The sequence below is a fragment of the Styela clava genome, chromosome 4, assembly GCF_964204865.1.
Source record: "Styela clava chromosome 4, kaStyClav1.hap1.2, whole genome shotgun sequence".
NCBI lineage: Eukaryota > Metazoa > Chordata > Ascidiacea > Stolidobranchia > Styelidae > Styela > Styela clava.
Genome location: NC_135253.1, coordinates 1,611,431 through 1,633,551, shown reverse-complemented (window position 1 = coordinate 1,633,551; position 22,121 = coordinate 1,611,431). Strand labels below are relative to the sequence as shown.

Here is a 22,121-nt window from a genome sequence, read left to right as displayed (position 1 = left end):
CATTCTGAACAGAGAAACAACATAACAGAGATCACAATAATCAATGCCACCATAACAGCCCATCATGGTTGTCTACGCCACAAACATATTTCTGCATATACAGCAGTGGAGCCAACATATGTCTTACATCATTAGGCCTTCTAAATACATTCGGACTACACCAATGTAATCCAACACCATGTAAGGAAGTTATGCAAACTGTCCAAAATTTCCGAATGGCCTGTCACGGCTCGGCTGTGGGGTGCATGAATACGCTCGCCACCGCACCTCTGATTACCATCTGTGAGTTCCTCTACAGTCTACAGGATGTCTATGTGTGAGAGGCATGCTGGACTCCTCACCGCCGCAGGTTGGTTCATGTTATCGCTGGTCCGTTGTAGCTTCCTCCACCATCAAGTCCATGCTTCTGAAAACAAAATAACTGGCTAACTAATGCCATACCCAACATGGACTGGTAACCAGACGAGAGGCTATGGTTCACCATATAATTAAGCTGTCTTATCGGCTTTCCGGTCCCACTGGATAAATATGTAAACCCGATCCGATATGCTTCCATGCCACCATGTAATTCTCTGGCAGCAAGTTCACAGACAAAATTTGGTGCTGCGAAGCATGTGCACCAAGATGGCGCACAACCTGAACATAGTTAGGATTCAGGTTGTGCATCATCTTGGTGCACATACTTCTGGAGCACCTAAAATTGTATATTTGTTCCTATATTATGCCTGAACAAACATAACTGCATTGAACTCAACAACCTTCCAAATTCCGATGGATGCCATCTAATCACTATCATTAGGACATTGATAAAATCATCATTCAGGGTAAGATATAACAGCACTGTTCACAGCTGCATTAAGCAGCAAACACATCAAACCCCAACCCCCAGCCTGCTTACCTTAATAGTTATCAAAAAGCAATCTATGCGCAAAACTAAGAACCTATAAAGGATTCTTAGCCAAAAGACTTTTTAGTAACACTGGTGCATTCCGTCATAGGATGAGGGAACAACTACCTAACCTATGAAGAAAATTCACCGGTGTTATTGAAAGTGCTTAGTTTTTTCGTACAGACTGTTTTCAGGTAGCTAAAAAGGCAAGCATACTGGTTGTTCGGGGTAAGGGGTACGCTGTGTTTGCTGTCTAATACAGCTATGAACAGTGATGTTCTGCCCTACCTTGAATGATGATTTATTAATTTCCTGATGATAGTGATTGGCTGACATCCATTGGAATTGAGAAGGATATTGAGTCCAATGCATGTATCTCTGCTCGGGTATAATTATGGGACAAATATACAGTTTCGTCTGTGAACTCCAGGCCGACTCATCAAGAAATGTACGGTGGCATGGAAGTGATGGGCCAATCCAAAGTTTTTGACTGTTCGCACAACTTTCTTACATAGTGTTAGATTACATTGTTGTAGACCAAACATATAAAGAGGATAATTCTGCAAAATATATACTGGTTACACTGTCTGGATATGTAGAAATACATTTGTCTGGTAAGACGACCATCATGGCTGTGGTGACATTGATTATGATCTCTGTTATGTTGTTTTCCGTTCAGAATGATTAGCAGATGCTGTTAACTCCATTGCAGAATCCTTTTGCCAACACACTGTTGCAAGGTGATTCGTTATGCCACATTTCTCTCAGGTTCTGCAGAATGCTTTGCAATGTGGTTTTCTTCTGATCGAATGAACTGCGTTAATTGCTTCCACAGTCATAGCATTTTTGAGGCATAGGTTTGGTGAGCTGCCTTCGATTGCATCTCTGACCTCGAAACTGAAACTTTATTGTCAGAAAATGGGTTGAAAAGTTAGAAGACAATACATCAAAAAAAAAAATATGTAAAGATTGATGATCAATGCTAGAAAATAGTGTCCTGGACATAGTCAGCTTATAGATGAAAGTGAAACATGTGCCATATATAAAGTCCATCCACTTGTGGTTGACTTATCTTTGGCTACGGATTATTTTAATTAGACTGTAGCACTGTGTGACACCTACATATGGTGGATGAAGTTACTCAACAGAGCACCGTAGCACAAAAAGACTTCAACAATCGTTGAAAAATTTACGAAGACCTGGATTTGCATATTTGAAAGGACCCAACCAAGTACATTCTGATCATTGTGAAGAACTCAATTCGGCAGGAACTAAGCGTAGTCGAAATGTTGGTATCACAATTTTTTTTACTCCAGTATACTTTTTTTAGAGCAATTGATTATGTTAGCGTTATAAAAGGCTTACTTCTGAAATTTGTCCTATTACAGTGAAAGATGAAAATGATTGAGAAACAGCACTTGCCCAGGAAGTTAGTACTAAAAATAGTCAATACTAAGGTTTCAGCCCTAACCTACTTGTTATTGGTAGAAACATCTGCTGACTACCATCTATTATTCATGGAAATTCTTTCAAAACGAATGACTACTAGAATGTATGTAGCAAAACATGTAATAGCATTATCCATATTGCTCGCAAAGCATTTATTGAGTCTGGGTATTAATAAATAAAGCATTTCTGCTTGTAAAATATTTTTCAAGATTACATTACATATCAACCTCAACACCACTATTTGTACAAGTGGTTCCTAAATGAACTACGTACTTGCAGAATGAAACGACCTCTTACTGCAGCTATACAACCAGTATACAAGAGAACCACCAGAACTTCACCCAAGAATAACAGTTATTATGATAAAAGTGTTTTTCATGCCGATAGTGAATTTAAATTTTGTAACAGAAATGTATTTTTCCATAATTTTGACCTTATATCTGCCCACCCAGGATTTTCAAAAACGGGGGTTTCAAAACCAGAAATTTCCATTCCATTCGGAAACTATAACCATGATTATGCATTCGCTAAAAGAGACAACTTTTTTAGCATATACCGACTAAAATACCCTTTGTTGACATAAAAATATGAAAAAAAAATGCCCAATTATATTTAGTTTTGGTCTTTATATTTGCGATTATGCGATTCACTCCTACCATTTATTTATTTAGTTTCAAATACACAAAAGTATCATCAGAACATTCCTTGGACTAGCAGTGAAACTCTCAAGCGACATTTACAGAACAGCAATTACCAAAAATATCTTTACCGATGATATAGACATTAACTGTAAGGGTCCAGAGTTGGATCAATATCCAATTATCATCATATGGCTATGTGTAAGCCATCCTACCTATGAGAATGACTGGCGCATTGCGACATGTTTTAAATATATATTTTTTTAATCTTACACTACGATAGAATAGGTCAATAAAGACCTGGACGCGGTTCATCACTTTCAGTACCTGAATTTGACAGCCAAGGTAAAAAACTCATATAGAATTAGGTATTTTTGAAATTTGAAACTTTACAATCATGCCTTGTCGACAGATCACAGCATTGATTAATAAAAACAGCAGGATTTAAGAAAAACTTACCACTCTACAGGAAAATATTATTCTTTGAATTTTACCACATAGATACTTTGTGAGGATTAATTGTCATCTTGGAATTGAAAGACGTTGTTGTCTTTTTCATATCATGCAAGTGCTTTATTTATTATCAATACCATACAAAAATAATTTTAAATTCATTCTGGTCTTTAGGGTGTAGATGTAATATATCTGCAAGAAAATATTATATTCATTAATGAAAAGTTGGAAAATAGTTGAAAATGAAATACTAAATCATACTTTAGTTCTGTCCAACAAAATTATGTTCATTTTCGCGACACACCCATTGGGAACCGCTGCTATGGACATTAACCCTTTCCGTGCGGTGGGCACATATATGTACCCACGACAAAACTCGCTAGATTGCGGCGGGTACGTTGATGTACTCCACTGTTTTATTTAGCAATCGGTCGCAAACTGTTGGTCTAGTTTTTCCGGGTTTTAGTTTATTGATAAGAAGTCTTCTTCGAGATTAACATAAGCGACGGTAAATCTCGCTTTCGTTTACCATGGGAATTTTATTTGGGGCGGAACGAGGGAGTGTTTTTGAAATTTATGCAATTTTCGGTGTTTTTTGGGTGGTAATAGAAGACATATTATCCCCTCCATCTACCAAAGTATTTTGAGTTAGATAACGAAATTGCTACAGCAATATTATGCTATTGTTTGCCAACCAAGAAGTGGTAACAGTAAAGGATTTAGCGAATATTTCTATTTTTTATCACGGTTTGAAGTTTCAACACCCAAGAAAAAAAATCCCTTTTTTCTATCCAGTTTGTGACTCAGACCACCCCTTTTTTTTCAATCGCCAATTGCAAGCTCTTTAAATAAGCTTTCCAACGAGCCATCAGTGGGCGGCAGAGGATCATTACTTTTTCGTTAGTCGATCGATTAGTTGTGGGGGTACAAATGCATAAAGTCGGCGTAGCAAATACGATTATTTAATAAAAAATAAAAATCGCATGGAAAGGGTTAACTGTAAATTTCCAAATATGGACCTTTCCCCCGACCTTTGACCCCCGGAATATTCTTCCTATACTTTATCATTGCAGAATTTTCAGGGCTATTCTAAGAGTGCTTTTGCGAGTTGGCACCTGTGAAATGGGCTATGTGTTTTAAACCATCATTATGATTCATCGCATACAACAATCTGTTTTTTAAATGTACCGGTAAAGAATTTTAGCCGACTCTATCACAGCTATCTCTACACTAATTTTTTATTATTGCAATTAAATTGAAACTCCTAGGAAGACAGAGTGATCATTGAATTATCTGATTTATATTTTTAAGTTTCTGAAACACAACTGAAAACTAACGAATAGAGCTCAAAAACGCGAAAACGAGGTAATGTTCGCGACCACGCTTGAAAATCTGTCTGAGTGAGAAAAGTGTCTGAGCGGATGCAAAAAGGGAGCATTGTTACGTCATTTTTTGTATCTTGCTGATTGGCCAATGTCACAAAGTAAACAAGGAAGTCGATGCTCGAGGAGAGGTCCATATGGCTCGGAGTTGGATCAATATCCAATCATCATGATATGGCTATTTGTTAGCCATCCTATCTATGACGACTGGCGCATTGTGACCTGTTCTAAATATATATCTTACACTATGATAGAATAGGTCAATAAATAGCTGGAAGTACTATCAACACTTCAAGTACCGGTACCTGAATTTGACAGCTAAGGTACAAAAACTCAAACTGGGTTTGATATATTTGAATTTTGAACTTTACAAGCATGCCTTGTTGACAGATCACAGCATTGATTAATAAAAACAGCGGGATTTAAGAAAACTTACCACTCTACAGGAAAATTTAATTCTTTGAATTTTACCGCATAGATACTTTGTGAGGATTAAATGTCGTCTTGGAATTGGAAGACTTTGTTGTTTTTTTAATACCATGCAAGTGCTTAATTTATTCTCAATACCATAAAAAATAATAATATACTATACCTTGTTTGGTGTCTGGGTTTTTTCCTGATACAGTAGGTATCATCTGTGCGTCTGGAGTCATCACTGTCAGTGTGTAATATGTCGACAGCTGAATGAAATATATATATTCTATATAAGTTGCAATTATTTGATCGTTGGCAATGAAATTAAGCGCAGGTGTCAAACGTTTCGAGAGTTTTAGTGAAGTGAAAATTTGTAAATTTCAATAAGTCTCATGTTGACCGAGAATTCTCCATAGACAAATGAGGTATGTTTTTTATGCTGGAGTCAAAATTTCCATCAACTCGAAATTTTTTTAGGAGAGTAGATTTTAAATGGTCCAGAATTTAGAGTTTTGAGTCGGGTACTCTGCTTGTAAAAAACAAAAATTTTTGCTATAAAACTGACTTACCGTTAGGTAAAGTGACAGTTGTTAACTCACTGACAGATGATGACTCTGTGATAAATGATACCTCTCTGACAGATGACGACCCATTGATCGACGATAGGTCCGTTACAAATGGCACCTCAGTGACAATTGGCAATTTAGTGATGGTAGCAGATGGAGATAGATATTTTCTGCAAGAAATTATTATATTTATTGATGAAAAGATGGAAAATGGTTGAATATTTGACTTCAAAAATATTATTTGACTGCAGAATATCTAAAATGTTAAAAAGGAAAAATGCATAACTAGTACCACTATGAAAGCAAAAGAATGTCAATTAGTCAAAACATTCCATTTTGTCCCCAAATTTATGAATCTGCATTATTGAATATAAATCATTTGAGATGTATCCATACATGAGCAAACTTAGAAACCTTTTGGAACAATTGTAATCCTCTTTAATAACATAATATTTGGGCTAGTGGTCCCAACCTTCGTCTATTTTAGAACTTTTTTCCCATTTCTCACTGCATAAAAACTACTTTATTTATTATTGCAGCTTCATCGCTCTCCGACATTTGTAATGTTCACCGGTTGGGATTCATTTCAGACACTATATTATGTCAAAATCAACCCAATCAAAATACACATTAGTCCAGTGGTTCTTAAACTTTTTTGAATAAATCACCCCTTTATCAAACAAGGTTACAAGATTTACCCCCAATACATCTGATATTAAAAATTCGTCAGGTAAAATATAAATAGCTCTAAATTTAGATGCGAAGTCTCTCTCTCTCTCTCTTTCTTTTTTATACCCCGTCTTCGCCTCTGTATTGGGCTTCAGTTCGGCGTGAAAAATAAGAGAGTGGGGTTCGGTGGGAAAAGAGTGGTGTGGGAGGGGGAAAACGTATGCTGGGGGGATATTGAGGTGATAGAGAGTTGCGAAAATAGTTCGGAGTGGGAAAATGAAAATTATCGATCACAAAAAGCTTTCAAGATGATTTCTCCAATCGTATGTGCTTTTTGCACAGAACACTCTGGGGAATATAAAGACCATACTGAATAAGATACGTCAACTCAAAATATAAAAATTTGCTGATTAGGAGCGCAGCTAAGATTTAGACACAGGGTTAAAATCCATTCCCATATGAGACAGTCGTCGCAGTTACGCGCTCGTTAAAAGACCCCACTTTTGCAGCCGACTTTCCTCATTTCCCTGACAATTATGAGAATCTAAAATATCTTTCTATAGTAATTTAAATGTGTTCAACGTGACTTGCAATTGTTTCTTCTTACGGCAAAAGAAAAACATTACTACTCTAAAGTCTAAATTACCAAGGTAATCTGTGAACATGAAAATATGAGATGAACTGCCCGATTATATTAAGCTTTGATCCTTTTTTTTCGATCTTGCGAACTCGCTATCGCCGTTAGAAAAGATCTGATCTAAATTCACATAAATTACAATTTAATTTAGGGCAATGAAAATACACATGAAATATATTAGTAAATCGAAAATACATATTCAACGCCTGGAAATCCCTTCCGGAAGGCTACTGAAGTTCCTTCGCCGCGAATACGCCACTTTCTCAGCAGGCATAATTGGCTGTATTTCATTCAATGTCATTGGCGCTATGGTTCCAACGCCGACTGAACATAATGTGTGCTACAGACACACGAATTTTCGCGATTCACAATGGATAAAGAGGCGTTTTTAATCGTTACCTGCCTCCTATGACGAAACTTCTATTGTTTTGGGTTTTATTCTTAGTGTTTTATATTGCCGCCTGTCAACCAATAAATTAGCGTTACTAATTAAATGATATACTTGAGCATTTTCCCGCCGATGAACATAAGACATACTTATGTTGAAGGAAATATATGATTTAGTGAGAATAAACACCGACGTTAAGGTGTCTACGACCAAAATAACAAGCCATGCTGACGAAAAATATCGGCGATTATAGTAAAATGCAATCGCACACGTTACTAACGATTTTTTAAGTCTTCCAAGTCTTTTAAAGGAGGGGGGTCAAAATTTAATGAAAAGAACTCGACTTATTTATGGGTGTTGGTTTTCAAATTCGTTTGAAATAGGACCGCTATTAATAAATAATACGCTGACACTGATTTCTCGTAACAAAACAAGCAAATAGATATGTTTTGTGTTTGTTTAAAATATTTTTTACAATAACGAAATTTACCCCCAAGAATGAAGAAATTTACCCCAGGTTAAGAAATGCTGCATTAGTCGGAACTAGTCAAAAAGGAAATCATTGTAAATGAACACACAGTAAAACCCAAAAAACATTTTTTTGAGAAACAAATATATTGATCTAAGACGCATCAACATTTGACAATTAAGCATAAATCTCAATCTCTTCATCATTAAATACTGTTTTTAGTATTTACTAACAAAACAAACAATTTTATAATGATTTAAAGTCTCAGTAGCTCAATCTCCTATATTTCTAAATGAGTGTCTGTGGCCTTAATTGAGAAATTTAAATCTTATAAATTTTTACTATTTCAGCTGCTATAATATTAGTATTTTTGTGGTATAATTGATATTAGTGCATTTTCAGCTCTTGGATTTTTTGCCAACAAAATTGGGAATTGTCCTAATGATCCCACTCTCATGTTTTTGCGTCAGTTTTATAAGGAATGAACATGAATGCTTACGATACTGTATTTTCTGCCTAATAAGCCTTTTTTTTTTGTCTAATTTTTTTTTTGGGGGGCGTCTTGTTGGACGACTATTCTTACTTCCTTCGATGGGTTCGGCTTATACTTCTCAAACATGATTTATGTGAGCTCAATATATGGGTTGATATATTTTATAACATATTCACGGAGGTCAAAGTTTCTGTCAATCAAGATTATTTAATTGACTTTGTAGCGCCAGCAGTTACTTGTCTCATTCCTTTAAAAACATGGCATGCAGTAACTATCACACCATATCATGGGTTATTTCAGTTTATGTATTGTTCAAAATGATTAAAATTACCCCTTATTGGTAAAAATAATGCTGTGAATGTTATTCTACCTGAAATAAACAAGACCTGGTTCCAACCATATAAAATTATTGATACATATTACTGACCCACTAAGACGAACTTTTTCTTCCCATCTTTTTGTCTTATTGGATGGCTATATGGAAAACCCTCTTTTTCAGTGCTAAATTTAGGCTTAGCCTCTTAGATCTCTTTATTGGGAAATACGGTATTTGTTTTATGTGTGTCTTTTCCAATTTTATCAATCCCAAGAAATTCGAGAATTATATGGTGAAAATCACAGAAAATCTCGATTTTAAATCTGGCTCCAAAATAGCAACTCTGATATGAACACGAAGGCTAAAATGAAGTAGCAGAAGTATGCAATGTGCTCTAACACAGATTCCCACAAACTTTTGGGCCGTGAACCCTTAGTTGTAAATCTTGTTTTTGACGGACCCCCCATCTTATGCTGTATCATTGAATCTGAATCAATACATTCTAGGGCAATTCGATAGGATTATGATTAATTTGCCCCCGATATCTGGGATGTCGGTACTAATTGAACACTTAGAACGAATTTAATTCTGTATATTACTGGTGTAGTCTGACACAATTAACTTAATTTTTTTACTTCAATTGTTAAGGTTTCGTAACAATTATGATACGAGACTATGTGAACTTATGTTTTATCTCGTTCATGAATGTCTATGTGACAGTGGATATACGTTAAAATGTATGTGTCAGATTTATAATATGTTGCGGACCCCTGTGCAGTTATCCCAGTCCGCAGACACTAGTTTGGGAAACCCTACTATAACATACATACAACTGATAGGAATTCTTTATAAATATTTCCGATTGTTTTGTATGAAAAAAGAAGTTAGGTAGTTCAACACCAATTCTCAAAGAATTATGTTTGACTAACGAGGTATCACTGTATACTAAAAACAACCCAATTACCAACTCATTACTGAAATCAGTGAAAAAACAAAGTAATATAAATGAATACCTGACATATGATGGCCAATCCACTCTGCAAACAAGTTCCAATTCGTCATTAATTTTTTTTCCTTGCAGTACCGCTGTGAAAAATTTAAAATTGAATAGGTTTTTGGTTTCAAAATTGTGGTTCACATTCAATTCCAAATAGTGTGAACTTCAGTGTGTTATTTACACGATTTAGTCATAACTTTAGTAATGCAAATTTTCATAAATTATTACTGATAAACGAATATCAGAGTAAATGAACATATAGAGAAATATCATATTGAATGTATCCAATTTCAACCATATTTGAGGAATTGATTTATATTTGACATCACATGAGGGACAGCCTGGTCAAAAAGATTTCGAGGGTGCAATGGCAGTTAAAGTGTTGAATTTAACAACGTGGGAAAAAATTGGGTAGGTAATACAGAACCAGAAAGTTTGTGGTCTTTCAGAAAACAGTAGTCCCTTACACATTCTTAGATATCAGTGGATGCTTGCTCTGTGACCTTTATTTGTGATTACCAAAGGCTGAACTTTAGATTCGAGTTACACATATTTTTGTAATATTTGTGAGTTCAACTGGCAAAATGTTTTTCCTTTCACTTCATCAAATCGGTAAATTTTATGTCCTTATATTGAAAATACTTACGTTGAAAATTGGCTCGTTCCAACATTTGTCTCACGGTGGGTTTGTGAATTTTTGGTGCAGCTGCGCTGTTACTGCAAAGAAGCATTAGATAATAATGACTATACATTTTTAATCACCAAGGTGGAGTATTAAGTTTGCTAACTTGAATTCTGAAATTTGTTTCTCAGTTTTCAGTGCAAATGATCAAATAAAACATATTACTAATTAACTGAGGTGCATATCAGATATATGTACTCAAGTATAGCTTGGTGGTTATTATCAAGGATGATTAACTTATTAGCTAGTTTTGTTAGCACTGATAAAAATAGCTAGAGTGAAGTTCCATCTAACTAAAATACATTGTAATTATATTATTTGCTTTGGCCTTGCAAGATCACTTATAAACATTTGTCCTGCGATACTTGAAAACTTATGTGAACATCAGAAAGCAATTTTTTTTCAATAGAGTTTTCCAACTTTTCCCAAAGAAAAGTTTCCTACTTTTGTCTACTAGATGTTTTTGTCTCGTAAACCAAAAAAATATATATCTGAATCGCTTTTCCTTCCCAAATTTCTCTAAGAGGTTATATGAAATCTTTACCTTGAGTCATGCTGTATGAAACTGTTTTGCTTCTGAAAATCAAGTACAAATAGAATTTAACTACATATCAACAGATATGAAAAAATTACTATTATGGTAATCTTCTTGAACAAAATTCCAATACTGAGTACTAAATGTGACCTGAATTTTTCCAAACAAATCATTTAAATAAAAACTAAGCATCATCCAATACAAACAAACCCTAGTCAGATATTCATATAAAAATTTACTATTTAGTTCATTTAATTTTTCAAAAAACAGAGAACATGTAGAATCACCATTTACCTTAAAAGACTAGTTTCTGGACTCATGCTTATTGCTCACAATGACAATTTCAGTAAATGTGAATGCACTGAAGTATCGGTTGAAACAACAATTTAACGTAGAAAATATGTAATATTTGTCTCATTGAAAAACTTGGGACTACATTTGGCACAGGTGGGCAGAGCAATAGGATAAACATTGGGGTTCAAATCTTGCTAGGGATGTCAAGAGTTTTTTATATCTTCAGAATAGAAAATATCAATTTAGATGAATTAGATGTTTTATAAACTCACCGGTATAGATGTTTTCTTGTATCCTGTAAACAAATACCAAAACAGAGGAACAATGATTACTGTTATGCAGATAAACAATAGTGGAAAGTAATACCTATACTGGTAGTTGAAGTTTTACATTCAACTGTTGAATTGAATCAAATATTATCACACTTTCTATGTAAACGCCATTCTCCCTTTGGTTTTAAATATAAAATTCTTACTACCCATGTATATTTCAGTCTAATACTGGGAAACATTTTTGCTAATGGGCCATACAACCAACTTGAGACATCTAGCTGGGCCACACAAAATATTAATTTTTTCCATGCTCACAAGTCACAACGATCTAAAAATGAAAAAGGCTATCACATAGCCTTACAGTAATAAAGGCATCAGTCAAAACCACGAAAGATTTCACGTAGTGACAAGAGCAAATACTATTCTGTTTTCATACCAATGTGAGCTGAGCGTCTTTCTAAGCACAAACTGTCGAGCGTAGACAAGAGTCATACTATATGGCTTACCTCAACGCTCATTTCAATATGAGTGTTGAGTGGAAATTGATGCACAAACTTTATTTGTAATTACCATGAACTGAACTTCAGTTTAGATTTAAACACACTTATATTTCAGGGGCCAGCCAGCTGGGGGTGGGAGGATTTTGCGGTCTACGAGAGTCAACACACATATTTGTAATATTTGTGAGTTCAACTGGCAAAATGTTTTTCCTTTCACTTCATCAAATTGGTAAATTTTATGTCCTTATATTGAAAATACTTACGTTGAAAATTGGCTCGTTCCAACATTTGTCTCACGGTGGGTTGGTTGCTTTTTGGTGCAGCTGCCCTGTTACTGCAAAGAAGCATTAGATAATAATGACTATACATTTTTAATCACCAAGGTGGAGTATTAAGTTTGCTAACTTGAATTCTGAAATGTGTTTCTTAATTTTCAGTGTAAATGATAAAATAAAACATATCAGTCATACTAATTTACTGTCATAACTAATTTTAACCAAAAAAATATATATCTGAATCGCTTTTCCTTCCCAAATTTCTCTAAGAAGTTTTATGAAAAACTTTACCTTGAGTCATGCCGTATTGAACTGTTTTGCTTCTGAAAATCAAGTACAAATAAAATTTAACTACATACCAACAGATATGAAGCACAGCTGCAAAATTTACTATTATGGTAATCTTCTTGAACAAAATTCCAATACTGAGTACTAAATGTGACCTGAATTTTTTCTTATCCAAACAAATCCTTTAAATAAAAACTAAGCATCATCCAATACAAACAAACCCTAGTCAGATATTCATATATAAATTTACTATTTTTCAAAAAACAGAGAACATGTAGAATCACCATTCACTAGTTTCTGGACTCATGCTTATTGCTCACAATGACAATTTCAGTAAATGTGAATGCACTGAAGTATCGGTTGAATCAACAATTTAACATAGAAAATATGTAAAATTTGTCTCATTGAAAAACTTGGGACTACATTTGGCACAAGTGGGCAGAGCAATAGGATAAACGTTGGGGTTCAAATCTTGCTAGAAATTTCAAGATTTTTTTATGTCTTCAGAATAGAAAATATCAATTTAGATGAATTAGATGTTTTATAAACTCACCGGTATAGATGTTTTCTTGTATTCTGTAACCAAATAGCAAATCAGAGGAACAATGATTACTGCTATGCAGATAAACAATTGTGAAAAGTAATACCTATACTGGTAGTTGAAGTTTTACATTCAACTGTTGAATTGAATCAAATAGTATCACACTTTCTATGTAAACACCATTCTCCCTTTGGTTTTAAATATAAAATTCTTACTACCAATGTATATTTCAGTCTAACACTGGGAAACATTTTTGCTGATGGGCCTACAACCAACTTGAGACATCTAGCTGGGCCACACAATATATTAATTTTTTCCATGCTCACAACAAATTGAAAAATTCTAAAAATGAAAAAGGCTATCACTTAGCCTTACAGTAATAAAGGCATCAGGCAAAACCACGAAAGATTTGACATAGTGACAAGAGCAAATACTATTCTGTTTTCATACCAATGTGAGCTGAGTGCCTTTCTAAACACAAACTGTCGTTTTAGAATGTTATGCTAAAATCTGAGTGTAGACAAGGGTCATACTATATGGCCTACTTCAACGCTTCAATATAAGTGTTGAGTGGAAATTGATGCACTAACTTTATTTATAATTACCATGAACTGAACCTCAGTTTAGAGTTACACACACTTACATTTCGGGGACCAGCCAGCTGGGGGTGGGAGGATTTTGCGATCTATGAGGGTCAACACTATTTTGAGAAAGTGAGACAGGTAAATAATTTATTCTATGAGAATTTCTCCAAAATTTCAAGCGAATATTATTTTGGTCATGTAGAAATACCAATATTGATTTGTTTTAGTATCAGTATTATAACTCAAAGTTGAGTTGCATTATTAATCAATTATCAGTTTCATAAATATCCGCATCTGGTTATTGAATTGATAATAATGTTTCATTCAAATTAGGACCCTAATTTACAAACTGTGATATGGAAAATCAAATCCTACGCAGAAGATAAAAATCAGAATACAATTAATTTGTGTTGTGAAATTCGAGTTAGTGTTGGAAATATTCGAATTATTCTGTTGAAAAAAGTGAATTTTGCCCACCACTAATCACTGCGGGTGTCAAGACTTATTGAATGACAATCAAAATATCCACTTGATTCAGCATTAACTCTATCAATGATTTAACATTTGATCGATGCTACATGCGAGCTTGTTTTGTGCATATAATTTTAATAAGTTTAAGAACCATTGGCATACATCATTCGTTTATTCTCTATATTCATTTTGTTTCTAGGTTGTCAAGTTTCCATTTGGTTCTTGTTGTATTTCGTGTTCATTAATCACGTTTGTGCAAGATATCGATCGATGTGTAAATATTTCACACTGGGCATGTAGCAGTCGAGAGTGTGCGGCTACATATGTCTCTCTGACAAATAGTTAGTTTCCTCATAAAACAACGAAGAGCGGATGATTAGTGGATGTTTATCGACGTCTGGCACAGGGCAGCCATCTGAACGTAAATCTTGAATTTTGCTGTGAATGACGCAAAATTTCCAGTTAAATGCCATACAGCGTCGTTAATTGCACTTTTGGCGAACCGTTTCAAATTCTATGTAAACCCTCTTAAAAAAATCCTGACTGCGCTCTTTGCACAATATTTGTGTGTTCAACTGGCAAAGAATTTTTCTTTTGGGATTGAAGTGGTAAAGTTACATGTCCCCTTATTGAAAATACCTACTTTTAGAATTTCTTTTGTTTGATTGATTTATAATGTCTTTCCAAATTCTATTTTCATTAAGATTTGAGTGTTTGATATTCCTTTTCCGAACCATGACTCTTCGTGTTGGAGGTGGTCGACAACTGCAAGGAAAATTATAACAATTAGAAAAATGCAAATGCATAAAAAATGGTGAACAAGAGATGTTATTATAATGACTATATAATTTTACCCACCGAGATGAGATATTAATTTGGCTTTTTTGAATTTTGGAATGTTGATCTTAATAAGTTTCGGTGAAATGATGAATTAAACTGTATTAGTCATACTAATTAACTGAGGTGCATATCCGAGCACTCGAGTCTAGTAGTGTTATTTGAGAATTGACTGGATAGCCTGGTGGCTTTTATCTAGGATGAGTAGCTTGTTAACCAGTTTTGTTACATTTAAAATTTTTTTTACTATTACTTGATATTTTTGTCAAATAAACTATATATTTCAAACTCTGGTCTGTCCAATATTTCTTTAAGTGCATATGCCTCTATCACTCTTGATATACAACATGGAATATTCTGATTTTAATTAAATAAAAATATTTCACCTTGAGTCATGGTTCGGATCGATTTGGTTCTGAAAAGTAAATACAAAGAAAATTTAACTACATACCAACAGGGATGAAGCACAGTTACATTGTACTATTAGAAGAACATTCTTGATGAAAAAAAACAATAACCTGAAATTTATCTCTTCATATAAATAAACTAAGCCTACATACACACAAACTTTATATTGAGCCGGGCTTAAAATATTGTATATAAGTCACTATTTAGTTCATTCAACTTTTAAAAACTGTAAAGAATAAAATAATTTCTGTATCTATTTCCATATCAGTTGCTGCTTCTTTATGGCCACATTCGGGTCATGAATAGCTGAGATTTGAACATTTAGAACAGAGGTCGGCAACCTATGCGCCCGGGGGCCGGATCCGGCCCGCACAGCAATATAATCCGGCCGGCCATGCTTCACTGAAATATAGTAACAGGACAGCTGTTTTGACAATTATATTCTTTACGTAACAAAATTTATTTTGGGACACGTGCAGACAAAATTATATTATTATAACCTAAAAAGTATATAATTCACAATTACGAGTTTAATGAGCCTATAATTTAAATATAATTAGCCAAATGGCAACAAAAGGCAGAAAAGTTTATGCTAAGTGCAAATGGTTTAATGGAGCAGAAAATATTCGAATTGTCAGTCTTCGCGCGCTGCTCAAAATTTAACTTCTGATCTGTGTCAAAAAGTGTGATTCATTGCCCATCTGTTCAGTTTTATACTTTCTAAAAATATGTGCGGCCCGCCAATGACTTGCAACCTCTAATTTGGCCCGCGAGCGATAAAAGGTTGCCGACCCCTGATTTAGAATATCGGGAAAAACTAGATAAGTGAAAAATAAGAAACAAAGTATTTTGCTTGCGCTATGTTATCTTTGTACTTTTTGGTATATACTTACTTGGTATGTCCTTTTTGTTGCAGCACCTATCATGTCAAAAAAGGTAATGAGGTTTTATGGTATTCTGATGTAAAATTCCCAAGTCTTAAGTCTTGACACAGATTGTATCTTTGTATGATAGGGTAGAACTTAGAAAGTTTCAATTTACAGTATTATAAAAAATGCTCTTATCAGACTACTGCTACATTTCTGAAACCGCAATTTCCAAAACATACTAGGGGAATTCAGTCTAATGTTGAATGCTTAACCAATGATAAAATCTTCAACTTTGTAACTATGGTTGCAGAAAACTAACTAACACATATGCTTCCTCTATGCCTTTACACTGGTGGTCTATGTATGCCTATAATACAAGTACGACATGACAAAAATAAGGATATAGTTTTATTTGACATCAACAAAAATACTGGGTTAGTGTGCGACAAGACTCTTAGGACACATAAAGTGGAAGCTATATTCTCAAATAGTCATAAATGCAATATCTGTCCAAAAACATACAATATGTTTTCAGGTGGTATATTTATTGATGCTTCCACAATCACAATAAAATTCATTAACACAAAACAAAAACTTACGTTTGGTATATTTCATTACACTGCATTCAGATGACAGCTAAAATAAAAATAATAAAATACTTATCGTTATTGTATATAAATCTCATAACTGCACATCAAAAAATTGTGAGTGGTCAAATTGTGTCGGACTGATGAAGACACAATTTATCTTTTTTCACATTTATATTGGGTTTCAAAGCACCATGTATACGAAAATGTGAGACGATCCCCCTTCCTTCCCAAAAAAAAGTTTTAAAGAAAGCATAACATTTGCACAAATCATCATTCAGATATAATCAAACACAAACAGAAATTAATTTGTTGTATAAGTTTTCTTTACTTGCGCAGAAGTAATTAAATAATTGATGGGTTCTGTTTTATTGGGTCACCTGGTACTTAAATAAACATTAAACTAGATCAGGTACATTATTATGTTCTACATTATTTTGAATCACTGAAGTCGATTTTTCAAATCCAGATTTTTATAGATAAAGGTGTGAGTCAAAATTTGGAACAAAACTGAAAAACCATTTTATCAACATTTCAAAAATTTGCAAAATACTCTAATAAAAAGTTGTCATTTATCAAATGTTAATCCGCTCAAAATTTAGTTATCTTGAAGTTAGGAGCTTGAGTCAGATTCTTTAAATCAAATTCTTATTTTTTGTTTAACCTGGGTCTGAGAGACACAGAGGCCTGGAATTAGTATTCACATGAAACCTCCTAATTCTACATGTAAATACTAAAGGTTAGAACATTCAGAACACACAATCATGAGTTAAAACTATTTTGTCATAAAAAAATGTTTTCAATTTGGCTTCAAAATATTTTATTGACTTAAACCATTATGCAGACATACCTCATCAGCACGTCTCTTCACGCCTTGGTTCTGAAAATCAAGTAGACACTCTGGTCAAATGTTAGGCTACTGATACATTTAGATATAATCATACACAAACAGCAGTAAGAGTGTCAAATAGGTTCTTCTTTTTGTGCAGAAATAATCAGAAAATTGATGTGCTATATTTATTGCATCACCTGGGCAAATGATTCGAATTTATCAAGTGGGTTTCATGCAAGATTACTAAAACCAAAGCCTATCAGTTGATACTGCTATAAAAGCATTGGGCTAAACTGTGTTGGTATCGCAACATCTCTGATGCAAGTCATATATACACCACCTCACCCGGGATGTAATAAATTGGGTAAAATAAGGAGCTTTTCAACATAGTGACTCCTTACATCAGTGGTTCTCAAACGGAGCGGTGCAAACAATTTTTAGGGGATGGGACGCTAATTAAATTAGAAAATATTTGTTAAATTTGATCTTGCGTGTCTTATATTGGATATTTACATTTATCTATTTTTTAGAGATCACATAAAGCTGTTGTGCTTGTCTTTTTATTATCCTTAGCGTGGGGCATGTTCCAGAGTTCAACTTCATGCTGTTAGTTCACAGATTCTGGAATAAACTTCGCATTTCTATCTGTTATTGGTAGCTCATAGTTAGCTGGTTATTTTTGAGGTGGGGCGCGAGACTTGACAAATTCTAAAAACTGGCACGACTTGATAAGTTTAAGAAGCACTGCCTTACATATTGTTAGATATCAGTGGCTACCTGTACATTCATGGTGAATGAGAGTCATAAAAAAAACTTACTGTTAAACTCATTCGTTCAAGAAGGACAACTGAAAAAGAATAAAAATTTTAAATATATTGTAATTTTACAAGCACTGATTTCTGCAATTGATCTTTATGAACTTAAAAAAATGACTTGACGAATAGCAGCATTTATGAACATGTATGATGAGTTCAATTGGTAACACTAATTATCACTACACTGAATCCATACAGCCATACCTAAATGAAATATATAATATGTCGGAATATTGTGTTTAATAATTCCACTAGCTACTGCTATGATATGCAAAAAATGGTTGAAGTCAAGTTTTTTTTAATAATAGTAAAAACATACCTGGTGACTTTAGAAGCTTTATATCAAATGTCCCTCCCTTTTTTCTAAAAAGAATACAAATTTTCAATGGAATTTTAAAATGGAAAGTTATTCAAATATTGTTCATTGATATTTCAGAATGGGTTATTGTTTCTTTTGAAAAATTGGGAGAGTGATTTGACTTGACATCTTCTCCTTATATCATCTGACAACATTTGTCTCATCATTCCCAAGCCAAGTAATCTATTCATTTACTCAATTTACCTCCTCATTCTATCTCCCTTCTCATCCTCTTTCACCTAAAATTGTTCAATATTTTAAAAACAATCAAAAATAGACATTTTTGCGATTCTAACTGCAGATAACTTATTAATCAGGTATTCCTATTCTCTTGAAAATGAAAAACTGTTACAGAACATCCTGGTCCTACAGTCGCTAAAATACATGGAAATTATATAATCAAATATTTTCAATATAGTCAATTCTTCATTCCACAAATAACCCAGTAGCCACTGAACCTCACCTGGGTTGCAATGAATTGGGTAAAATAATAATCTTTTCAAAACATAGTAACTCCTCACATCAGTGGTCTACAAAAGGACGGGTGCAAACAATTTTCAGGGGGGTGACGCTAATTCAAATAGAAAATATTTGTTAAATTTGATCTGGACTGTCTTATATTGGATATTTACATTTCTCTATTTTTAGAGATTACATAAAGCTGTTGTGCTTGTTATTTTATTATCCTTAGTGTGGGGCATGTTTCAGAGTTCAACTTCATGCTGTTAGTTCCCAGATTCTAGAACAAACTTCACCTTACTATCTGTTATTGTTAGCTCATAGTTAGCTGGTTATTTTTGAGGTGGGGCGCAAGACTTAACAAATTGTAAAAACTGGCACGACTTGATAAGTTTAAGAAGCACTGTCTTACATATTGATAGATATCAGTGGCTACCTGTACATTCATGGTGATTGGGAGTCATAAAAAAAACTTACTGTTAAACTCATTCGTTCAAGAAGGACAACTGAAAAACAATAAAAATTTTAAATATATTGTAATTTTACAAGCACTGATTTCTGCAATTGATCTTTATGAACTTAAAAAAATGACTTGACGAATAGCAGCATTTATGAACATGTATGATGAGTTCAATTGGTAACACTAATTATCACTACACTGAATCCATACAGCCATACCTAAATGAAATATATAATATGTCGGAATATTGTGTTTAATAATTCCACTAGCTACTGCTATGATATGCAAAAAATGGTTGAAGTCAAGTTTTTTTTAATAATAGTAAAAACATACCTGGTGACTTTAGAAGCTTTATATCAAATGTCCCTCCCTTTTTTCTAAAAAGAATACAAATTTTCAATGGAATTTTAAAATGGAATGTTATTCAAATATTGTTCATTGATATTTCAGAATGGGTTACTGTTTCTTTTGAAAAATTGGGAGAGCGATTTGACTTGACATCTTCTCCTTATACCATCTGACAACATTTGTCTCATCATTCCCAAGCCAAGTAATTTATCTATTCAATCAATTTACCTCCTCATTCTATCTCCCTTCTCATCCTCCTTCACCTGAAAATGTTCAATATTTTAAAAACAATCAAAAATAGACATTTTTGCGATTCTAAGTGCAGATAACTCATTAATCAGGTATTTCTATTCTCTTGAAAATTAAAAACAGTTACAGAACATCCCGGTCCTACAGTCGCTAAAATACATGAAAATAATATAATCAAATATTTTCAATATAGTCAATTCTTCATTCCACAAATAACCCAGTAGCCACTGAACCTCACCTGGGTTGCAATGAATTGGGTAAAATAATGATCTTTTCAAAACATAGTAACTCCTCACATCAGTGGTTTTCAAAAGGTCGGATGCAAACAATTTTTAGGGGGGGGTGACGCTAATTGAAATAGAAAATATTTGTTAAATTTGATCTTGAATGCCTTTTATTGGATATTTACATTTCTCTTTTTTTAGAGATTGCATAAAGCGGTTGTGCTTGTCTTTTTATTATCCTTAGCGTGGGGCATGTTTTAGAGTTTCATGCTGTTAGTTCACAGATTCTAGAACAAACTTCGCCTTACTATATGTTATTGGTAGCTCATAGTTAGCTGGTTATTTTTGAGGTGGGGCACGAGACTTCACAAATTCCAAAAAATGACACAACATAGGTTTATGAAGCACTGTCTTACATATATTTAGATATCAGTGGCTACTGGCACATTTATGATAAATGCAAAAATAAAAAAACTTACTGTCAAATTTATTCCCTCATGCACGACAGCTGAAAAACAATAGAAATTTTGAATATATTGTAATTTGACAAGCACTGATTTCTGCAATTGATCTTGATTAACCCAAAAAAATGACTTGACAAATAGCAGCATTTATGAACATGTAAAGAGTTTAATTGGTAACACCACACTGAATCCATACAGCCATACGTAAATGAAATATATAATATGTCGGAATATTGTGTTTAATAGTTCCAATAGCTACTGCTATAAAATGCAAAAAATGGTTGAAGTCAAGTTTGTATTTATAATAATAAACATACCTGGTGTTTTCAAAACATTCTTTCTTTCCCTAAGAAGAATACAAATTTTCAATGGAATTTCAAAATGGAAACATTCAAATATTCAAAGATTTTTCATCGATATTTCAGAATCAAATGGGATACCGTTTTTTCGGGAGAAATTGGGAGAGTGATTTGACTTGTCACCCTCTCCTTATACCATCTGACAACATTTGTCTCATCATTCCCAAGCCAAGTAATCTATTTATTTAATCAATTTACCTCCTCATTCTAACTCTCTTCTCTTCTTCCCTCCGCCTTCTCCTTTCCTCCACCTGAAAAAGATTTATATTTCAAAATCATGCAAAATACACAAACATTAATGCGATTTCAAATGCAGATAACTTATTATTCCTATTTCTTCAAAAATGAAAAATGATTACGTGCGAATAACCCAGTAGCCACTGAACCATGATTGTGAAGTTTTACATTGTTCTACAGCAATGGAGTCAGAATCAATTTAGAAATTCAGATTTTTGAAAGGTTGTGAGTCAAAATTTTGAACAAAACTGAAAATCCACTGCAGCACTAACAGACTAACCATTACCATTTTGCCATTTTAAAAATTTCCAAAGTAATCTAATGAAAAAAATTATTTATCTGTTTATCCAGTCGAAATTTGGTTATTTGGGATTAGGAGCTTGAGTCAGTCAGTCAGAATCCTGATTATTTAT

At 33.8% G+C, this 22,121-nt stretch overlaps 1 protein-coding gene across 1 annotated transcript; it reads right to left on the bottom strand.

Moving 5' to 3' along the window:
* Window positions 1–1,735: 1,735 nt before the first annotated feature.
* Window positions 1,736–15,318, bottom strand: LOC144422168 (uncharacterized). The gene is made up of 11 exons (XM_078112059.1): window positions 14,846–15,318; window positions 13,160–13,182; window positions 12,610–12,641; window positions 12,307–12,377; window positions 11,544–11,566; window positions 10,987–11,018; window positions 10,407–10,477; window positions 9,777–9,849; window positions 5,795–5,961; window positions 5,404–5,491; window positions 1,736–3,621 (listed from the first exon to the last, which is right to left on the bottom strand). Exons 1-11 carry the CDS (start codon window positions 15,006–15,008, stop codon window positions 3,600–3,602), a joined length of 765 nt encoding a protein of 254 aa, XP_077968185.1. The 5' UTR covers window positions 15,009–15,318; the 3' UTR covers window positions 1,736–3,599.
* Between the last annotated feature and the right edge of the window lie 6,803 nt (window positions 15,319–22,121).